General features: G+C 43.4%; 1 protein-coding gene across 1 annotated transcript in view; it reads left to right on the plus strand.

Moving 5' to 3' along the window:
- Positions 1-22,222, plus strand: part of ENTPD1 (ectonucleoside triphosphate diphosphohydrolase 1) — a 112,817-nt gene that overhangs the window by 67,849 nt on the left and 22,746 nt on the right. The window contains exons 3-7 of the mRNA XM_066238865.1: positions 14,755-14,872; positions 16,827-16,977; positions 19,215-19,374; positions 20,000-20,239; positions 21,423-21,680. Coding sequence (XP_066094962.1) covers positions 14,755-14,872; positions 16,827-16,977; positions 19,215-19,374; positions 20,000-20,239; positions 21,423-21,680 — 927 coding nt within the window. The remainder of the gene's footprint in view (positions 1-14,754; positions 14,873-16,826; positions 16,978-19,214; positions 19,375-19,999; positions 20,240-21,422; positions 21,681-22,222) is intronic.

A 22,222-nucleotide genomic window follows, 5' to 3' on the forward strand; every position in this document is an offset into this window, starting at 1 on the left:
GTCTTTATCCCTGCTTTGCCCACCTGACTCACCCTTGTCCAGCCCAGCTCAGGTCAGCCCTCCTCTGGTCCTGATGATTCAGTCTTGCCATCTTCTTGTCTAACCCAGTTTGGATTAGGCCTTGTTGGGGAGGTGGTGTCCTCATGCCTGGGTGACATCTGGCAAAACACAAGAACTCCTTAATGTAGTGATGTGTTTACATGCCCAACTACCTAGGTTGCAAGCATACTGAGGACAGGGACTGGGTTTTATTTGTTTTTGCATATATTTTATTATTCACTTCATTCATTCATTTAACAAATAGTCATTGACCATCTACTCTATTTTAAGCCATGGAGATCTGGCAGTGAGCAAGAATGGCAAAGCCTTACCCTCATAGAGCTTATAACAGGGGTCCCCAAACTACGGCCCGCGGGCCGCATGCGGCCCCCTGAGGCCATTTATCCGGCCCCCACCGCACTTCTGGAAGGGGCACCTCTTTCATTGGTGGTCAGTGAGAGGAGCATAGTTCCCATTGAAATACTGGTCAGTTTGTTGATTTAAATTTACTTGTTCTTTATTTTAAATATTGTATTTGTTCCCATTTTGTTTTTTTACTTTAAAATAAGATATGTGGGCCCTGGCCGGTTGGCTCAGCGGTAGAGCATTGGCCTGGCGTGCGGGGGACCCGGGTTCGATTCCCGGCCAGGGCACATAGGAGAAGCGCCCATTTGCTTCTCCACCCCCCCCCTTCCTTCCTCTCTGTCTCTCTCTTCCCCTCCCGCAGCCAAGGCTCCATTGGAGCAAATATGGCCCGGGCGCTGGGGATGGCTCCTTGGCCTCTGCCCCAGGCGCTAGAGCAACGCCCCGGAGGGGCAGAGCATCGCCCCCTGGTGGGCAGAGCGTTGCCCCTGGTGGGCGTGCCGGGTGGATCCCGGTCGGGCGCATGCGGGAGTCTGTCTGACTGTCTCTCCCCGTTTCGAGCTTCAGGAAAAAAAAAAAAAAGATATGTGCAGTGTGCATAGAGATTTGTTCATAGTTTTTTTTTTATAGTCTGGCCCTCCAACGGTCTGAGGGACAGTGAACTGGCCCCCGGTGTAAAAAGTTTGGGGACCCCTGGCTTATAGTCTAGTGGAAGAGACAATAATTAATCAAATCACAAAATAAATGTTAAATTGCAACAAGCACAGCATCTGACTTGGGTGGTTACCCCATAAAAGTTTGCTGACTCAGTGAACAAAGTGACAGGTAAACCTACTCCCTCCTTGGGCCACCCGGATAGCAGGTTTGTCAGTGTGGGAGGCAGAGCCCAGACTCAGGGTCCTCTAAGATCCTGGTTCCCCATTCTCACCCCAGAGCCTCCTCTGTCCCAACCTCCAGGTTGCAGGGTCTGGGAATCGACACTTTTTTTTTTTAGATTTTATTTATTCATTTTAGAGAGGAGAGAGAGAGAGAGAAGGGGGGAGGAGCAGGAAGCATCAACTCCCATATGTGCCTTGACCAGGCAAGCCCAGGGTTTTGAACTGGCAACCTCAGTGTTTCCAGGTTGACGCTTTATCCACTGCGCCACCACAGGTTAGGCGGAATCAACACTTTTTTTTTTTTTTTATAATTTTATTTTTTTAATGGGGTAACATCAATAAATCAGGATACATATATTCAAAGATAACAAGTCCAGGTTATCTTGTCGTTCAATTATGTTGCATACCCACCACCCAAAGTCAGATTGTCCTCTGTCACCTTCTATCTTGTTTTCTTTGTGCCCCTCCCCACCCCCTATCCCTCTCCCATTCCCCCCTCTCCCCCGTAACCACCACACTCTTATCAATGTCTCTTAGTTTCACTATTATGCCCCACCTACGTATGGAATAATACAGTTCCTGTTTTTTTCTGATTTACTTATTTCGCTTCGTATCATGTTATCAAGATCCCACCATTTTGCTGTAAATGTTCCGATGTCATCATTTCTTATGGCTGAGTAGTATTCCATAGTGTATATGTGCCACATCTTCTTTATCCAGTCATCTATTGATGGGCTTTTTGGTTGTTTCCATGTCCTGGCCACTGTGAACAATGCTGCAATAAACATGGGGCTGCATGTGTCTTTACGTATCAATGTTTCTGAGTTTTGGGAATATATACCCAGTAGAGGGATTGCTGGGTCATAAGGTAGTTCTATTTTCAGTTTTTTGAGGAACCACCATACTTTCTTCCATAATGGTTGTACTACTTTACATTCCCACCAACAGTGTATGAGGGTTCCTTTTTCTCCACAGCCTCTCCAACATTTGCTATTACCTGACTTGCTAATAACAGCTAATCGAACAGGTGTGAGGTGGTATCTCATTGCTGTTTTGATTTGCATTTCTCTAATAGCTAAAGAAGATGAGCATCTTTTCATATATCTGTTGGCCATTTGTATTTCTTCCTGGGAGAAGTGTCTATTCATATCCTCTTCCCATTTTTTTATTGGATTGTTTGTTTGTTTGTTGTTGAGTTTTATGAGTTCTTTGTATATTTTGGATATTAGGCCCTTATCTGAGCTGTTGTTTGAAAATATCATTTCCCATTTAGTTGGCTTTCTGTTTATTTTGTTATCAGTTTCTCTTGCTAAGCAAAAACTTCTTAGTCTGATGTAGTCCCATTCATTAATTTTTGCCTTCACTTCTCTTGCCATTGGAGTCAAATTCATAAAATGCTCTTTAAAACCCAGGTCCATGAGTTGAGTACCTATGTCTTCTTCTATGTACTTAATTGTTTCAGGTCTTATGTTTAGATCTTTGATCCATTTTGAGTTAATTTTTGTACAGGGGGAGAGACTGTAGTCCAGTTTCATTCTTTTGCATGTGGCTTTCCAGTTTTCCCAGCACCATTTATTGAAGAGGCTTTCTTTTCTCCATTGTGTGTTGTTGGCCCCTTTATCAAAAATTATTTGACTATATATATGTGGTTTTATTTCTGGACTTTCTATTCTGTTCCATTGGTCTGAGTGTCTATTTTTCTGCCAATACCATGCTGTTTTGATTGTCGTGGCCCTATAATAGAGTTTGAAGTCAGGTATTGTTATGCCCCCAGCTTCATTCTTTTTCTTTAGGATTGCTTTGGCTATTCGGGGTTTTTTATAGTTCCATATAAATCTGATGATTTTTTGCTCTATTTCTTTAAAAAATGTCATTGGAAGTTTGATGGGAATTGCATTAAATTTGTATATTGCTTTGGGTAATATAGCCATCTTGATTATATTTATTCTTCCTAGCCAAGAACAAGGTATATTCTTCCATCTCATTATATCTTTTTCGATTTCCCTTAACAATGGTTTATAGTTTTCATTATATAAGTCCTTTACATTCTTTGTTATGTTTATTCCTAAGTATTTTTTTTTGTTGCAATCGTGAAGGGGATTATTCTTTTGAGTTCCTTCTCAGTTGTTTCATTGTTGGCATATAGAAAGACTATTGACTTCTGTATGTTAATTTTGTATCCTGCGACCTTACTGTATTGGCTTATTGTTTCTAGTAGTCTTTTTGTGGATTCTTTGGGGTTTTCGATGTATAGGATCATATCATCTGCAAAAAGTGATACCTTTACTTCTTCTTTTCTGATATGGATGCCTTTTATTTCTTTGTCTTGTCTGATTGCTCTGGCTAGAACCTCTAGTACCACATTAAATAAGAGTGGAGAGAGTGGACAACCCTGTCTTGTTCCTGATTTAAGGGGGAAAGCCTTCAGTTTAGTGCCATTTAATATGATGTTAGCTGATGGTTTATCATATATGGCCTTTATCATGTTGAGATATTTTCCTTCTATACCCATTTTGTTGAGAGTCTTAAACATAAAATTGTGTTGTATTTTATCGAAAGCCTTTTCTGCGTCTATTGATAAGATCATGTGGTTTTTGTTCTTTGTTTTGTTGATATGGTGTATTACATTAACCGTTTTACGTATGGGAATCAACACTTTTAACAGGCATCGGGGCATTCTCGTGCCAGTCAAGTCTGGGAACCACTCTTATAGCTAGCAATGACCACTTAAAAACAACAACATAAGGTTTAATGAAGAATCGTTAGCTGTACCAGAGTGTCCCCTGAGAAAGTGCTTTTGTCCTGGTGAACCAGGGTGGGAAGGTAGCTCTGAGGTCTGCTTGGTTCACCACTTCCTTAAGTGTCCACTCATCCCTGAACCCCAGGCGGTTTGCGAGTCATCAGACATTTCTTTCAGCATGAACAGTCCATACTCTGGAACACACAGAGTGCCACAGGGTTCTCTCCAAGGCACCAGACTGACTCAATACCAAACCACGTGCCTTCATTAAAAGCTGTCTACTTCTATGCAATGCTGGCTCAGGGACCAGATGACCTTGATTTCTTTTTAATTTAGAAGTTAAATTTAATGGGGTTACATTGGTCAATAAGAAGACATAGGTTTCAGGTAAACACCTCTATAGCATTTGAACTATTGATTGTGTTGTGTGCCCATCACCCAAAGTCAAATCATTTTCCGTCACCATATATTTGGCCCTCTTTACTCCCTTCCTTCTCATCTGGTAACCACCTCACTTTTGTCTAAGTCCATGAGTCTCATTTTTATATCCCACGTATGTGTGAAATCATACAGTTCTTAGCATTTTCTAATTTACTTATTTCACTTAGCATAATGTTCTCAAGGGCCATCCATGTTGTCGTGAATGGCAATATGTCATCATTTCTCATGGATGAGTAGCATTCTATTATATATATGTACTATATCTTCTTTATCCAATGACTTTGATTTCAATCCCAGATCTGCCATTTTCTAGCTATGAGGCTTTGGACAAGTAAATTCCTCTCTACACCTCAGTTGCCTCGTGTGTAAAATGGATATAGTATTTGCGTTGAGGATGGTTGTGAAGAGTAGTACCAGTGAGTCACTTATCACAGTGCCCGGCACACTGGAAACCCTCAGTGGAGAGCAGCTGTCAAGATTGCATTGAGGGAGATGAGTTCTCGGCAAGGCCTCACCTGTTAGTGTGTTATGGTCACTGAGCCAGCATTCCCAGAATATCCAACTGCTACTAAAGGGGAGTGGCCTGAACCCATGCATCTGCTTTTCACACAAGGAACTAAAGTACTGTTTTTTTTTCTTTTTTACAGAGACAGAGATAGAGTCAGAGAGAGGGATAGATAGGAACAGACAGACAGGAACGGAGAGAGATGAGAAGCATCAATCATCAGTTTTTCGTTGCAACACCTTAGTTGTTCATTGATTGCTTTCTCATATGTGCCTTGACCGCGGGCCTTCAGCAGACCGAGTAACCCTTTGCTCAAGCTAGAGACCTTGGGTCCAAGCTGGTGAGCTTTGCTCAAACCAGAAGAGCCTGCATTCAAGCTGGCAACCTCAGGGTCTCAAACCTGGGTCCTCCGCATTTCAGTCTGACACTCTATCCACTGTGCCACCACCTGGCCAGGCACTAAAGTACTGTTCTTCATAAGCATTTGTGATTTTATCTTTTTACGGAAAATTTGGAAGGATTTACTCCAATTTTCAACCTCAAATACTCCTGGAAAGTAGCTATACTATTTTTACTCCACTGGATTTTAATGTCCCATTTAAAAAACAACACTTGGAGATGGGTGCTGGTGATGATTTCACAACAATATGGATGTACTTAATAGCACAGGAGTGTACACTTAAAATGGTTAAAACGGTGAATTTTATGTTCTGTGTTTTTGACTACAATTAACAAAACGAAACAAAACAAAACTGTGGTTTGTACAGAAGGTCTAATAACTCTAAAGAAAAGAGAAAGGAAGAAACTGGTTTCTAATTGTTTGTACGTCCTGCCGGCATTGCTGTAGCTAATGGCGACCTGATTTATTTATAGAGGACTAGAGTCACATTCAAAAGGATAAGCTTTGTTTATTCAAAAAGACTCACTGAGACAGACTGATGAGGCTGCTGAAGTAACTATTAAAGCTACAGGAACTTAAGGAAATTCTGAAGAACCAATTGTGTGTGAAGGGATCAAGAAAATTTAGTTACCACACTCTGTTTCCTGGCTTATGGTTTTTTTGCGGGGAGTGATGGTGGTGGTGGTGGTGAACTCAACCCCAATGGCACGACTTTTTATTAGATTGTGAATATCAACCCCTTTTAGGACTGGAAGAAGTTTAGGAGCCATATAGTTCTAACCCCCCTCAATCATTCATTTGATTCAACAATTGTCTATTGAATTCTTTCTTTGTGCTCAACATATGGTAAAATATACCAAAGCGGATACTGTGTGTACCATGGTGAGCAATATAGACCCGCCCTAATGTAGCTTATAGTCTGATAGGGAAGACAAACGTTAATCAAATAGCCACATAAATATGGAATTACACACTGTGGAACACTCGGCCTTTAAAGGAAATCTTGAGGTACTCCGAGATGTGGATTAGGAGGGCAGGCTTTGATCTGAGACTGTCAGAGAAGGCTGGGACTTCAGGTAAAGGGCGTTCTGAGCAAAGGCTCTGAAAGAGAAGCGGCATAGCTCCTGTGGAACTGAGAGCAGGCCAGTGTGAGGGTGGATGTTTTCTGAATGAGCAGACTCAGAGGACAGGGAGAAATATCCCACTTCTGCAGAGCCAGGAATAGAAGTAGGTCATTTGTTGCTCCAGTTTTCTCCCCCCCCCCCCCATATCTGGGGAAACTTACCCAGAGGCTTGGGAGTATGACATTTACACGGGTAGAACTATTTCCATCCTGAGAAGGGGTCTGCCCCACCTCCACACGGCCTCCAGTCTCTGGGAGCTGAGGGCCTGCTGCCACCCACCCTTCAGGTCTTCAGCAAGGCCCCTACATTGGGGTCTCCATGAACCGAGCAGGGTCATTTTGACACTTTTTCCCCACCATTGCTTCTCAACATAGCTCATGAAGATCAGTTATGATGGCTGAAATTATGTGTTTGATCAAAAACTAGCTTAGGACAAAGTTGTCTGTGTAGTAAGATGACACCTCTATAAAAATCACCATACATTTAAAAAAAAACTTGCAAGAAAATAAATATCTAGTTGGTGGAATTTTTTTTTTTTTTTCTGAAGCTGGAAATGGAGAGAGACAGACAGACTCCCGCATGCGCCCGACCGGGATCCACCCGGCACGCCCACCAGGGGTGACGCTCTGCCCACCAGGGGGCGATGCTCTGCCCCTCCGGGGCGTCGCTCTGCCGCGACCAGAGCCACTCTAGCGCCTGGGGCAGAGGCCAAGGAGCCATCCCCAGCGCCCGGGCCATCTTTGCTCCAATGGAGCCTTGGCTGCGGGAGGGGAAGAGAGAGACAGAGAGGAAGGAGGGGGGTGGTGGAGAGCAAATGGGTGCCTCTCCTATGTGCCCTGGCCGGGAATCGAACCCTGGTCCCCCTCACGCCAGGCCGACGCTCTACCGCTGAGCCAACTGGCCAGGGCCTAGTTGGTGGAATTTTAAACATCTTTTTCCTTTTCATTTTATTTTCTAGATGCTATTTGAAATACTTTTATATTCTTAAAATAGAAATAATATTGAAATGATAATATTAAGGAAATGTCAGATCTCTTCCTCACTACTTAAACCTTAGCTTTTTCTTTAGTGTGAAGGACATACTCACAGGAGCTTTTAAAAATGTTTTAAATACGAGTTACAGAGAAACATTGGGCAAGGGTGCTAGCGTGGCCAGGCACAGCATTTTCAAAGCACTCTGTAGGGTAGAGGTTTTATTTAAGACAGAATTCTGGGCCCTGGCCGATTGGCTCAGTGGTAGAGCGTCGGCCTGGCATGCGGGGGACCCGGGTTCGATTCCCGGCCAGGGCACATAGGAGAAGCGCCCATTTGCTTCTCCATCCCCCCTTCTCCATCTCCCCCTCCTTCCTCTCTGTCTCTCTCTTCCCCTCCCGCAGCCAAGGCTCCATAGTAGCAAAGATGGCCCGGGCGCTGGGGATGGCTCCTTGGCCTCTGCCCCAGGCGCTAGAGTGGCTCTGGTCGCGGCAGAGCGACGCCCCGGAGGGGCAGAGCATCGCCCCCTGGTGGGCGTGCCGGGTGGATCCCGGTCGGGCGCATGCGGGAGTCTGTCTGTCTCTCCCCGTTTCCAGCTTCAGAAAAATACAAAAAAAAGACAAAAAAAAAAAAAAAGACAGAATTCTGGTGTCCGCGTTGGAGGCATGCCGGCTTAGACAAGGCTGAGCAGGTTGCACCACTGTCACACACTTCCCTGAAGCCTCGCTGCCTCTCTGGCTCTTGAGCCCAGGAAAGGGGGAGAACACGCAGCTTTCCCCAAGCTTCTAGGAAAGCCAGTGTGCCCAGATCCCGGCAGGCGCAGTGCCCTCCGGACATGGAAAATACTGGTGGGGTGAAAGCGAACCAGAGGTGGTGGTTACCTGGGTTCTAGATGGGTGGTAAGGCATTAATTATCTGTATCTATTAGGCAAGTCCTTGCATACTTCTGGACAGGTTTCTCCTCTATAAAATAAGAATAACTGCAGTGGACATTTAGCTCTAAAATAGACCAGATATAAAAGTGAGTGGGTGTGCTGACAGTTTTGTAACAATGAGAGGCAAACTCCTAAAATGTTCAAACTGAGAATTTTCAATTAAGCTTTATCTGTCCCTCAAGCAGCAAACGATGTCAGTTTTTTGTTTTGCAAACCATTTCAGCAAACAAAAATATCCGACCCAGTTCAACAGGTTAGCATTCCAGTCTGCTGTAGACACAAGATGAAATGTCTGTAATTCCTGCGTTAAAGTATTACCCTGTTCTTAAACACGTGCCAAACGAAATGTAGTAAAAGCCTTCATTCCTCAGCCACTTCATTGGGCAAGGCCTGGGAGAAACAGCCTGATAGAAGCAATGCTGGTTTCTTTGTTCTACTGGAAGAGTGACTTTTATGTTCACAAAGTCAGACAGAACATCCTGACTCCAGATAAAGGCTGCTCATTGCTGTAGCCTTGCTAACTTTTTATCATATGCTGCTGTGGTTGGAACATTTTCTGGCAGGAAGAATTCAGGGGCCCTGCCAGGGAACAATATTTTGTCCTGTGTAACCCCTGAGCCCCTTTCTCCACCTGGAGATTTCTCATGGACCCTCATGATGGCTCAGTGACACCGCTCTCAGCCCTCTACGGTCACCACCTAAGCCAGTCCTTGGTTCCCTCCCGCTGTAAGCCTAGCGGCAGAAGAGTCTGTCCAGTTTGCTTCCCTGCCATTCCCACAGCAAGAACGACACAGACCCTTTCTTTATAAGGACATAATGTCAATTACCACAGGGAATCCTCTGCTATGTGCAATGAGGAGAGAACACTGTGGAGGTTATGAAGGTCAAGGGTCCTCACACTGCAGTGACGATACTCCCGGGCCTGTGGTTAAATACAGTGAAACGACTCCTCTGAAGACTCTACTTTTAGCTATTCCCAGTGGCCTAAGGAGATCTCTTGAACCCTCATTCTTGTCTTTTTTTCTCCCTGAAAGTTAGGTTCTTAGCATGTGGTAAGACAGAATGAGGGGATCTGTATGAAAAACTGCTGAATTTAAAGCATGCTGGGGAACAATTTTTTTTTTCATTTTCTGTTGCATGAGGTTTTAGAACTGTTTCTATATAGTTCTGCATCGCTGATTTCAAATCTGAAATGAGTTTTTTGATGCATGCTCTAGTTTTTACGCAATTTTAATTTTTTTGTTACACTTAATGGCATGCATTGGTTTTTAAATTGCAGTTAAAGGGCAACGACTCTTGGATTGAACATAATCACAGGTAATTAATGTTTTACAACCATCACTTTTACATAATTGTAGTTTTTTTTAAATGTAAAAAATTATTATCTGATAAAAACACCCTCTTATTTTGTTTTAAGATTGAATCATGGCTTCTTCGAGTAGGCGTAAATGTAAGAATAGTCCTGACACCTTCTGTTATATATGTGGCTGTTACACACTTCAATGTCAAAGGCGCAATATTTCATCATTTGTGACACGTGCATATATTGCCTATTTTCAAGTTCCCCTTGGCGATGAAGACAAAAATTGGGCTCCTCATATTGTGTGTCATAATTGTGAGGAAATGCTTCGTGACTGGACAAAAGGAAAATGCAAAGGAATGCCTTTTGATATTCCCATGGTTTGGCGTGAACCTAAGGACCACAGCAGTGACTGTTATTTCTGTCTGATCCATACAAAGGGCATCGGCAAGAAAAAATGGCATATGATTGCATATCCTAATATTCCTTCAGCAATACGACTTATCCCATACTCTGAGACACTCCCAGTTCCAGTTTTCAATGGTTTTACTTCTTCTAAGGATGAAGAAAGTGAACATGGTGATCAAGTGTATTTTGATAAGATGCATAAGGAAATGGTTGTAGAATCTGAAAGGTCTTCTTCTGATGCCAAGCAGTCATTAACCCCTCAGCAGTTTAGCCAACCCGAATTGAATGACTTAGTAAGAGATTTGGGCCTATCAAAGAAAGCAGCTGAGTTATTAGCCTCCAGGCTTCAAGAAAAGAATGTACTTCACCGGTCAGCTAAAGTATCCAATTTCAGGAAGAGTGAACAAATCTTTGTGGACTTTTTTCCAAAGACAAACACTTTGTTTACTGTGATGATATCAGTAGTCTTCTCAGCCAGCTAGGTGTTACCACTTACAGTCCAACAGAATGGCAGCTATTTTTTGACAGCTCTAAATGGAGTCTGAAATGTGTTCTCCTACACAATGGTAATGTTTATGCAGTGGTTCCAATTGGCTATTCAACTCATCTGTGAGAAGATTATAATGACATAGAAATTGTCCTCAACTTACTGAAGTATGAGGAGCATAACTGGATCATTTGTGTGGATCTTAAAATGGTAAATTTCCTGCTAAGACAACAGAGAGGTTTCACAAAGTATCCTTGCTTTTTGTGTTTGTGGGACAGCCGAGCTTGGGAGAAACACTGGACACAGAAGGAGTGGCCAAAACGTGAAGCTCTGGAAGTAGGGATGCAAAATAATTGTGAATGAACCTGTAGTTAACTGAGACAGGATCATTTTCCCCCCACTTCACATCAAACTTGGCTTAATGAAGCAGTTTGTTTAGGCTTTGAATAGAGAAAGTGAATGATTTCAACATATTATTTCTGCTTTTCCTGACTTGTCTTTCGAGAAGATAAAAGCAGGTGTATTCGATGGACCCCAAATTTGAACCATCATACGTGACAAAGAATTTTCCAGGAAGATGAATAAGGAGGAGAAAGCAGCATGGCAGTCTTTTGTGGCAGTTACAAAGAACTTCCTTGGCAACAAAAAAGCAGAACTTCTGGTTCAAAGGATGCTGTTGGCTTTCCGCGACATTGGATGGAACATGAGCATTAAGATTCACTTTCTGAACAGTCACCTTGATAAGTTTCCTGAAAATCTTGGCGCTGCTAGTGATGAGCAGGGAGAACGCTTTCATCAAGATCTGAAGATGATGGAAGAGCGTTGTCAGGGGCGATGGGACAGAAATATGATGGCAGACTACTGCTGGAGCATCAAACGAGATTGTTCTCAACAAGTACACAAACGCAAGAGCTACAAACATAAATTTTTGCCTGAATAGAATTTAAATACGTTTTGCACAAATTTTATGATTAAAATAAGTGTTTTAATATGTTCTATTTTGAAATTGTAGACAAATTCTGATGCAATCATATCTTTTAGTGTATTAGTGTATTTACTGCATTATATAAATTATTACATTTTCACAAAGATGATGCCCAAGAAGACATTCTACTTCATTATGGTAAACTAAATGTTGAAAATTTTACAATAAGATGAAAACCTAAAATCTTGAATTGCAAAAAGACTGTAGCGCACAGAGAAAAACTAATGTCAGGTTTGAGATCAGCACACTCGAATTAGGTGAGAACAAGTGTTTTTGTGGATGCAACAAAAATTTTGTTCCCCGGTGTTACCAGGGGCAGAACACACCTGGAGGTCCACAGCTCCAATGAGCAGCACAGTGTGATGAGAGTGGTTAGCTCACACGTTAGATGCACTTCCTGTTTCTCTTCTTTCTGGTCCCCTGCTTACCTTTCTCCGTTTTCCTCTCCAGTATAGGGGTGATAAATAAAAAGTACCTGTGCCCCTCACAAGCCCATGGCAGACATTATTATTCAATCATGGCATTTTTTTCCTTATTAAACCCAAGGATGTAAGCAAAGGTGAATACATTCCTTAGTCTTCTTCCAGGTAAATGCCCCCGAGAAATGAGAGCTTGTACAAAGTGGAATGTACAAGAATGTTCTTGGAAGCTCTATTCCCAATAGTCCCAAACTGGGGAGAACCCAAATGTTTGCATTATTAACAGTAGAATGGATAAAAATATAGTACATGGAAATAATGGACTACTCTACAGAAATGAAAAGGGGCGAACCACTGATGCACACAGTTTGAATGCATCTTAGAGACATCATGTAGAGTGAAACAAATTAGACATAAAGGAGGCATTAGACATTAAGTCAGTCCATTTACTGCAGTTCAAAAAACAGGCAAAAGTCATCCTTGGTGACAGAAATCAAGACAGTGGTTACCCGTGGGGGAAACTGACTGAGAGGGGCACCAGAAAGTCTTCTGGGGACTGGAAATGTTCTGTATCTTCACCTGGGTGGTGGTTTATACAGGTGTGTACATATGCAAAAACACACCGGGATGCACAGCTAAGATTGGCATGCTTTGCTTTTTTAGTTCTCTTTCATTAAAAGTTCTAAAAAGGAGGCGACAACATGAAAACTACTGCCTAGTCTTTGCTCCTATATTTCTCTCTATAAGGAGCATAAGTTCTTGAGTCTGACTCTGATTCAAATTCAAGCGCTGTCACCGATTAGCTGAGTCTCTTGAGTAAATTATGTAACCTCTTTGTACTTCAGTCAGTTTCTCACCTATGCAGCGGGATTAAAAATAGTACTTAATTTACGGCACTGTTTTGAGGGTTAAATCAGGTAGTTCCTATAAAGCGCTTTATGTAACACCTGCCTGGTACATTTAATATATTATGTAATGGGAGGTGGGGACTTTGTTGTTCTTCGTTTCTCCGACTATCTAGTTCTTAAAAATGCTGTCTTTCCCAGCACACATTTTCTCTTCCTTTGTTCTTTTATCTCCCCTACTCCCAAACATGAAGTAAAGTAGATATCTCCTAAAATTTATTTAATAGCCTGACCAGGCAGTGGTGCAGTGGATGGAGTGTTGGTCTGACATGCTGAGGAGCCAGGTTTGAAATCCCGAGGTCGCGGACTTGAGCACGGGCTCACTGGCTTGAGCGTGGGGTCACCAGCTTGAGCGTGGGATCATAGACATGACCCAATGGTTGCTGGCTTGAAGCCCAAGGTCACTGGCTCGGCTGGAGCACCCCCCCCGCCCGCCCCGAAGGCACATATGAGAAAGCAATCAATAACTAAGATGCTGTAGCTATGAGTTGATGCTTCTCATCTCTCTCCCTTCCTTGTCTGTTTGTCCCTCTCTCTCTCTAAAACAAACAAATAAAAAATTTGAATACAACTTATAGTTATATTTGTAATAAAAAAGCAAACAAGTTTAGTATTTTTCATGTCTCTCTTCCAAATCCCAGACCGCACATCAGACCTATTAAACTATTCAATACATATCTGGGCCCTGGCCAGTTGGCTCACTGGTAGTGTTGGCCTGGTGTGTGGATGTCCTGGGTTCGATTCCCGACCAGGGCACAAGAAGTGCTACTTCTCCACCCCCTCCCCCTGCCTCTCCCTCTCTTCTCCTCCCCTCCTGCAGCAGCCATGGCTCGATTGGTGCAAGGATGAGGCGCTGAGGATGGCCCCATGGCCTCCACCTCAGGCGCTAGAATGGCTCCGGTTGCAGCAGAACAAGGGCCCCAGATGGGCAGAGCATTGTCCCCGAGTGGGCTTGCTGGGGCACATGTGGGAGTCTGTCTCTGCCTCCCCTCCTCTCACTAAAAAAAATAAAAATAAAAATTTAAATTATGGTACATGTCTGGGTGGTAGAACATAGGCTTCAGCAGCCTTTGGAACTGTGCAGGCGATTCTAACGATTTCAGTGTGTATACAAATTTGGGAACTACTAAATTAAGGGCTTTCCATTCCCTCCATATTGTGTCACTCATTTCAGCATTTGGTTTAGAATCTTGCCTGCATATTAGAACCACCCAAGAAGCTTCTAAACAATACTGATGCTCAGGCCCCACCCTGGGTAAGGCCTGGATATTTCTAATGAGCTTCCAGCACTGACAGCCAATATGCTCAAGAGGTTGGAGTGCTGGTAGATCTTGTGATCAGGGCAACTCCAGGCAACCTGTTCCCCCACTCGCAATGTTCCTCGTGTGTGTGTGTGTGTGTGTGTGTGTGTGTGTGTGTGAAACAGAGAGAGACAGAGAGGGATAGACAGGAACAAATAGACAGGAAGGGAGAGAGATTAACTCTTTGTTGCGGCACCTTAGTTGTTCATTGATTGCTTTCTCATATGTGCCTTGACCAGGGGCTACAGCAGACCAACTGACACCTTGCTCGAGCCAGTGACCTTGGGTCCAAGCTGGTGATTCTTGCTCAAACCAGATGAACCCGCGCTCAAGCTGACGACCTCGGGGTCTCGAACCTAGGTCCTCCATGTCCCAGTCCGATGCTCTATCCACTGCGCCACACTGCCTGGTCAGGCTCCACATTTCTCTTAAATTAAAATACTTTCTCCTCATGTTTTTAAAAACTCCTGCCTTTGTCTATTTTCTGTTGCAAGCTCAATACGGAGAGGAACAATGTAATGGTGACAAGTTCTCCGTTTGTTTTGCCCCCAGTATGGGATTGTGCTGGATGCAGGCTCTTCTCACACAACCCTGTACATCTACAAGTGGCCGGCAGAGAAGGAGAATGACACAGGGGTGGTGAATCAGATAGAAGAGTGCAAGGTAAAAGGTAAGGTGCAGTAAAAGGGAAGGGGGCAGCGAGACATGGGCGCGTTGGGCAAGTGGAGCACAGGAAGTAAAGCAAGTCAAGTGAAGAGCACAGCGGCGCTGCTATTGTTATTTTATCATCGCTATAAAAATACTATTGAAATCAGTGCTTAATGACCCAGCTAGCTCTTGAAACATAAACAGATTTAAAAATAACTGAGTAATAGTACCTCCCATCAACAGGACAGTTCTGTGTGCTATGAACCAACCTAGATACTAAAAATATTATTTTTGAGGATGATCTCCCTTGGAGGTATGTATCATTATTCCCATTTTTTTTTTATTTCTCTGAAGCTGGAAATGGGGAGAGACAGACAGACTCCCACATGCGCCCGACTGGGATCCACCCGGCACGCCCACCAGGGGCGATGCTCTGCCCACCAGGGGGCGATGCTCTGCCCCTCCGGGGCGTCGCTCTGCCGTGACCAGAACCACTCTAGCGCCTGGGGCAGAGGCCAAGGAGCCATCCCCAGCGCTGGACCATCTTTGCTCCAATGGAGCCTTGGCTGCAGGAGGGGAAGAGAGAGACAGAGAGGAAGGAGTAGGGGGTGGAGAAGCAAATGGGCGTCTCTCCTGTGTGCCCTGGCCGGGAATCGAACCCGGGTTACCCGCACGCCAGGCCGACGCTCTACAGCCGAGCCATCCGGCCAGGGTCTCATTATTCCCATTTTTAAAGACAAGGGCACTGAGGTTGAGAGATGTTAGGCCACATGTTTAAGGGTGCTTGAGCTAATGATGGATCTGGGATTCAAGTGGAGATCTGCCCAACTTCAAACCCATGTCTTAGCCAGTGGTTCTCAAATTTAAACTACCTGGAGGGTTTGTTAAAGTACAGATGTTGAGACCCACCCATTCTTGAAGGCCAGACCTTTTGAATTAAAACAATTAGGTGATAACTTACAAGCTGATTTTTTCATCACAGCTAAGTAACCGGACAGTTTAAAAACTTATGAATGACTACCATATCTGGATAATCATCTTTAAACCAAATCCTCACTATAAAGCCCCAATAGTGAGGATGTTTATCTTAGAGTGAACTGAAATTGTTAAGTGTTCATTTCAAAAAGTTTAAGGAATCTTGGCTCTAATCCTCTCCATAGCAACAATTAGTTTTGCTCTAAAACAGGAAAAACAGTAGTATTACTACGGAGGCAGGGTATCACAGAGGAAAAATCACTAAGGAGACATGGATGCTATTCCGGTTTCTTCTAATAGGAAGACAGTCTGTTTTGTAAATTTTAGGGATCTAGCTATGATATGATCACGTAACTATAATCACATAGCTAGTTAGTAGCAGTTTCTATCTTTTCAGTAAAAGCCAATGTGCCTGGTGTTTAATTTTTGTTTTAAATGACATATTTCTCATTTTATATCTTCTAAGAATTAGTGTTAACTATAATTCTGTGGAAGGAACGTGAAAAAGTATCTATATTGAGTAGCTATCCATAAGATTTCCATTAAAATCTGAATGTTAGGAAAGTTATGCAATTGAATGTGAAAATTGCGCCATCCAGTGGCAAAATTATTGAACAGCATACAGGCACAGTCCAAGGTCTGAAAGTATGTCGCTACCAAGACTAATTCAGTGAGTTACATTCTCAATGAAGCAAACTAATATATGTCACATCAAGAAATTGTCTTCTTGAATTTTATCAGAAAACACAAGTATTTTCCTCTAATATTGTCAAAGTATGTTCTATACTTTTAAAAAACATTTTCAGATAGAGGGTGACGGAGGACGATCTCTCTTTGGGTGATGGGTATCCAACAGAACTAAATGACAAGATAACCTGGAAATGTTTTCTTTGAATATATGTACCCTGATTTATTGATGTCACCAATTAAAATAAAAATTTATTTATAATAATAAAAAAACAAAAAACAACATTTTCATCTGCTTCTATATCTTTTCCTAGGTCCTGGAATCTCAAAATATGCTCATAAAATACATGACTTGAGTATGTATCTGGCTGCATGCATGGAAAAAGCCAGGAAAGTGATTCCAACATCCCAGCACCGAGAGACTCCTGTTTACCTAGGAGCCACGGCAGGCATGCGGTTGCTCAGGTACAGCAACATCTAGGGACCAGGAGCAGCTGGGAGTCAGGTTTGGCAGTTCAGGAGCCTCTGAAGTTATGAGAGAGTGCCACACTTTCCTAACACCTACAATTCTAAATATCCTGAATCTCAGTGGGCAAAACTCCCAAACTCTTAGTATGTGGAAAACTCTGAGTATGTGTCACTTTGGTAGTTTAAGTATGTTTTTAAAAATCCTTCTTGCCCTTCTCCCCACAGGAAATTCAAGGTGGCAAGGGCACAAAGAGAGAAGGATTGAGCTTATGTACTATGAGGTTTGGGGCTACAGATTTAGGGAGTCAGTCTCTGGGAAGGGGAGACCCAAGGAGAGTCACACGTGTCCCGAGACACAAACACAGCTAGCACATCTTTATTGGTTACCACTTAGTATTTGTGTGGATCAGGGGTCCCCAAACTTTTTACACAGGGGGCCAGTTCACTGTCCCTCAGACCATTAGAGGGCCGGACTAAAAAAAAAAACTATGAACAAATCACTATGCACACTGCACATATCTTATTTTAAAGTAAAAAAACAAAATAGGAACGAATACAATATTTAAAATAAAGAACAAGTAAATTTAAATCAACAAACTGACCAGTATTTCAATGGGAACTATGCTCCTCTCACTGACCACCAATGAAAGAGGTGCCCCTTCCGGAAGTGCGGTGGGGGCCAGATAAATGGCCTCAGGGGGCCACATGTGGCCCGCGGGCCGTAGTTTGGGGACCCTTGGTGTGGATGATTTGTTTGCTGGTTCGTTCATTCATTCATTCATTCATTCATTCATTCATTCATTCATGCAGCATATACTGACTGCCTCCTCTGTCCCAGGATATGGAGGAAGTAGGTGACTTCAGCCCTCGAGGAGATCAGCATTTCATTACAGGGTGATCAGTTTTTTAATAGAAGGCTGCTCAGAGCTGCTACACTTTGTCCTGCCCAGAATGGGAGGAGGTCAGGGGGATTTACCAGAGAAGGGGACACATGAGCTGAATCACGAAGGATGAGTTGGAGGGTGGAGCAAAGGCATCACAGGCAGGGCAATCCTTTTGCATTCCATAACCTATGTTTATCTGGCACCCATCATGTGTCAGGCAAAGAGGACAAAGTCCCTGCCTTCCTGCAGCTTGTGTTCTAATAGATGTGCAAAAGCAGGAACGTGTGAGAGACCAGGGCATGGTCAGGGAGCTGTAAATAGATAGAACATAGGGTGCAGATAGTAAAATAATAATAGTCGTAGTAATACTATTTGTAATTGTTGAGCCCTAACTATGTTCTTATCCCTGCGCTGTAATCATCATAATTCTATAAAGTAAGAGGTTTTTTGTTGGGTTTTTTTTGTATTTATCTGAAGCTGGAAACGGGGAGAGACAGTCAGACAGACTGAGGATTGAGAAGGGAGCCAGTTGTAGGTATGGAGGTCACACAGACCAGAGTTTACAGGAGTCTGATGCGAGAGATCCCAGGAGCCTAAAGCCAGCTGCCAGGCAGCATCCGCTGCCCCAGAGGCTCTCGGTGTTGCGCAGCCTATGTCTTGGAAGCAATTGCATCCCGTCTTCATTATGACAGTCCTGGAAGATTTCTCCTTTAGGTCGCAAGGTCTCAGACAGACCACAGGACTGAGGACAGGATGAGGAAGATTTTTCCCCAGGGTGGCACCAATGGGGGGTGGGTATCTGTCCCAGGGCATTTGGGCATTTGCCACCCGTTGTTGTATTCTTTTTTTTTTTTTTTTTTTTTTTTTTTATAATTTTATTTTTTTAATGGGGTGACATCAATAAATCAGGATACCGTTGTTGTATTCTTAATTAAGAATCACAAGCAGAGCCTGTGGATGTAACCAGCTAGGAGCCACCAGCAATGGCTAGTGTGGCCCACATTGGCTTAAGGTGTGGTAATCAAACAACACCCAGCTATGACCACCACAGTAATTAAAATTTCATTGGTAAGTTTTTGGAGCCAAGAAACAACAACAAAAATGATATTTTAGGAAGATGAATCTATGCAGGGATTGGGAGGATTTGGATTTAGAGAGAGGGGGCAAAAGGTAGTTCTGCCTCGCTCCAAAGGAGGGCCCCTCAGGCAGCCATGTGTGGTGGAGAGCTCCATCTCTCTGTTTATTCCATTGAGTTATGATTCACTTCCTGGGAGAACCGACTGCAAGCTGTGGCTGACATGAGTAGTTGCAGTTATTAAAATTGGTAACTTCAGCTCTTCCTTTGTGTAGATTAGAAAATGAACAGTCGGCGGACAAGGTTTTGGCTGAGCTCACGGAGATTCTCAGGAACCAACCCTTTGACTTCCAGGGTGCCAGAATCATCTCTGGCATGGAGGAAGGTGCCTATGGCTGGATTACTATCAACTATCTGCTGGGAAAATTCACTAAGGTGATTATCTTAAAGCACACATAGAGTGGTTCCCTGGGGCCCGATGCTGTTGCTGTCTCAGGCAATACTTGATTGCTAATCAGACTGAATGATGGATGAATGAACAAATTCACTTACCCCCACATTTGCAAGAGTCACCAGAGGTACAATTCTCTTACAAGAACTTTTACTATTGGAGGATAAGGAAGCCATATCTTCACTTTAGAGAGACATAAAAATATATCATTAAAAATAAGAATGGCTAATATTTGCCTGGTGCTATGCCAAGCACTTTCCACATACTGTATGATTTAATCTTCAGAACAACTATTCTCTCATTTTAGAGCCCCAGTTGAGGGCTAGAGAAGGTTGATTATTCTACTCAAGGTTACACAGATAATGAGCAAATGAATGAGTATGTGAACTGGAGTCTTTCCAGCTCCAAGCCCCTTGTTCATAAACACCGACAACTGCTTCTAGACTGCTGCAGTCTGAGCTATGTGTTTGAGGATTCAGGAACTTCCAGTAGCTTGGTGTCACCCTTATGCCCCTTGATCCTTCACACTAGGAAGTTGCTGAGTCCAAGAAATAGTGTGAAAAACGGGGTGTCCAGAGACGTCTATCACTGGCAACTACTCTTTTTCAGAAACTGAAATGGCTCAACCTGATGCCTGGTGACAGCGATGATCAGGAAACTTACGGAGCTTTAGACCTTGGGGGAGCCTCTACGCAAATCACTTTTGTGCCCCAAAACCAGACAATTGAGTCTCCGGAGAGCGCTCTGTACTTTCGTCTCTATGGCAGGGACTACAGCGTATACACACACAGCTTCTTGTGCTACGGGAAGGATCAGGCGCTCCTGAAGAAACTAACCAAGGACATTCAGGCAAGGATAACTGAATCCAGACCCCACATCTGGGCGGCCAGCCCCCACATCCTGTTGTTGGCTCTCTCTACTTCAGTAATTGGTTATCGTACTTTCCAAACCTTTTCAGGCAGGATCTAAGTACATCTGGTAGACCCTTATGAATCCTTCCCTCCAGACATCACCTCCTATATTTATTTACTGCACTATCTCCAAGGACACGACTCAGATCCCTTCTTGGGAAATAATTTCTCACCCCTGTGGAGTTGACAGTGAAAATTACATGCTAGGATATTGTTGCAGGGGAGGGTGTGTGCAATTTATAACCACTTTTAAATCTCCATTTCTTACAAGCTACAAAAAACCAGGGTTGAGAAAAGGAGGAGAAAAAATACTTCAGGGAAAACACCAGGTTTAGGAATCAACACTTCAAATCTTGTCCCCAGACACTCTCTGTATTTTGAAGGCAAGAAAAGTTAAACATACTTGAAATTATGCGAGTACCAGGCACACCCTGATAAACAAACACAGAGCCAGGTTGTCATATCCAGCTGTTCCCTGTCTCCACTAAAAGGACAAGCAGTTCTCTTCTCTCCTCCCAAGCTCCCTTTCTGGTTCTCAGAAGCACTATCCATAAGACGACTTCCACTGGACTGCTGAGAGGTGCCTACTGAGCTCCAAGACTCCATTAAGCCCCTGAGCCTCAGCAGTCCTCTTCTCTTGAACATACTGGGTTGTGGGTTAAAAGCATTTTGATACTCCTGGCTTAAATAATCTTAAGGAACTTCCAGCTCTTGGAGTTCTGCTCTTTTGCTTGGAGTTGGGAGCAGGATCAACTAACTACTGGAGAACTACCCCAAGCTCTGAATTTTGAGAGTCTTTCTGGTTTTCCTTGTGAATCTGCTTTTGACCTATGTGATTAGAACTAAGCACTTAGGGAACATTCCAAACCAATGGCATTTCGGGGCCTAGCTTGCACTATATTAGCTTTCTATGAATAGAGAAAGTTTATTTACATCTGATACCAATTCTGGTACCTGTTATTCAAATCTGACTATTCCCAAGGCTGAAAAACGCAGGACAGAGGCATACCGATGCCAGTGCTCCGTGCTGGGATGTTGCACAATTCCTACACATTCATAAAGTCAGGCTGGTGCTTTTGTACCCAAAGCATGTGATCCCTTCAAGTGATCTTTCCGTTTAGGGGACAGATGGAACCATCCAGGACCCATGTTTTAACCACGGATACAGCAGGATAATGAACATAAGTGACCTTAATGAGAGCCCCTGCACCAGGACATTTCAGACGACTCTTCCGTTTGTTCAGTTGCAAATCCGTGGCGTTGGAAACTACCAACAGTGCCAGCAAAGTGTCCTTAAACTCTTCAACACCAGTAGCTGCCCTTATTCCCGCTGTGCCTTCAACGACATTTTCTTGCCACAACTTCAAGGAAATTTTGGGGTAAGTTTTTGATGATAAGGTATATTGGTTATGATGATTTTGGCTGCAGTGATAGAATATGTGCCTACAAGGAGTTTAAGTAAGAGGACTTATTTTTCTCTCACATGATAATAAGCCTTGAGGTTAGTTCTTTGGCTTTAATCATATGAGGACTCAGGACCAGCTTTCCCATTATCTTCGTGTGGTGTTAAGATGGCAGCTGTTGGTCTCAGTAATATGTCTTTACATGCAAAGCCAAAGCAGGAAAGAGGGAAGTTTCTCTTGCATACATCTTCAATTTTGCAGAAGTGCCAACAAACATCTTTATAGATACCATGTGTCAGAATTTACTGACATGCATACCTCTAAACCAATTCATGATAAAGGGGAATGGACTACCAAGGTTGGTTTAGAGCAATCACTGTTCATCCTCTGGAACTGGGTAGCCTTTCCTAAGCACGTTGCTTTCATTGCTTTCTCCTACCTGGGTACACTCAGGAATCTGTAAGCCAGAAGAAGGGGGACGGGCTGTTAGGTAGGGGACAGGCTGAATGGTAGGGGAC

The sequence above is a fragment of the Saccopteryx bilineata genome, chromosome 7 (assembly GCF_036850765.1).
Source record: "Saccopteryx bilineata isolate mSacBil1 chromosome 7, mSacBil1_pri_phased_curated, whole genome shotgun sequence".
Lineage (NCBI taxonomy): Eukaryota > Metazoa > Chordata > Mammalia > Chiroptera > Emballonuridae > Saccopteryx > Saccopteryx bilineata.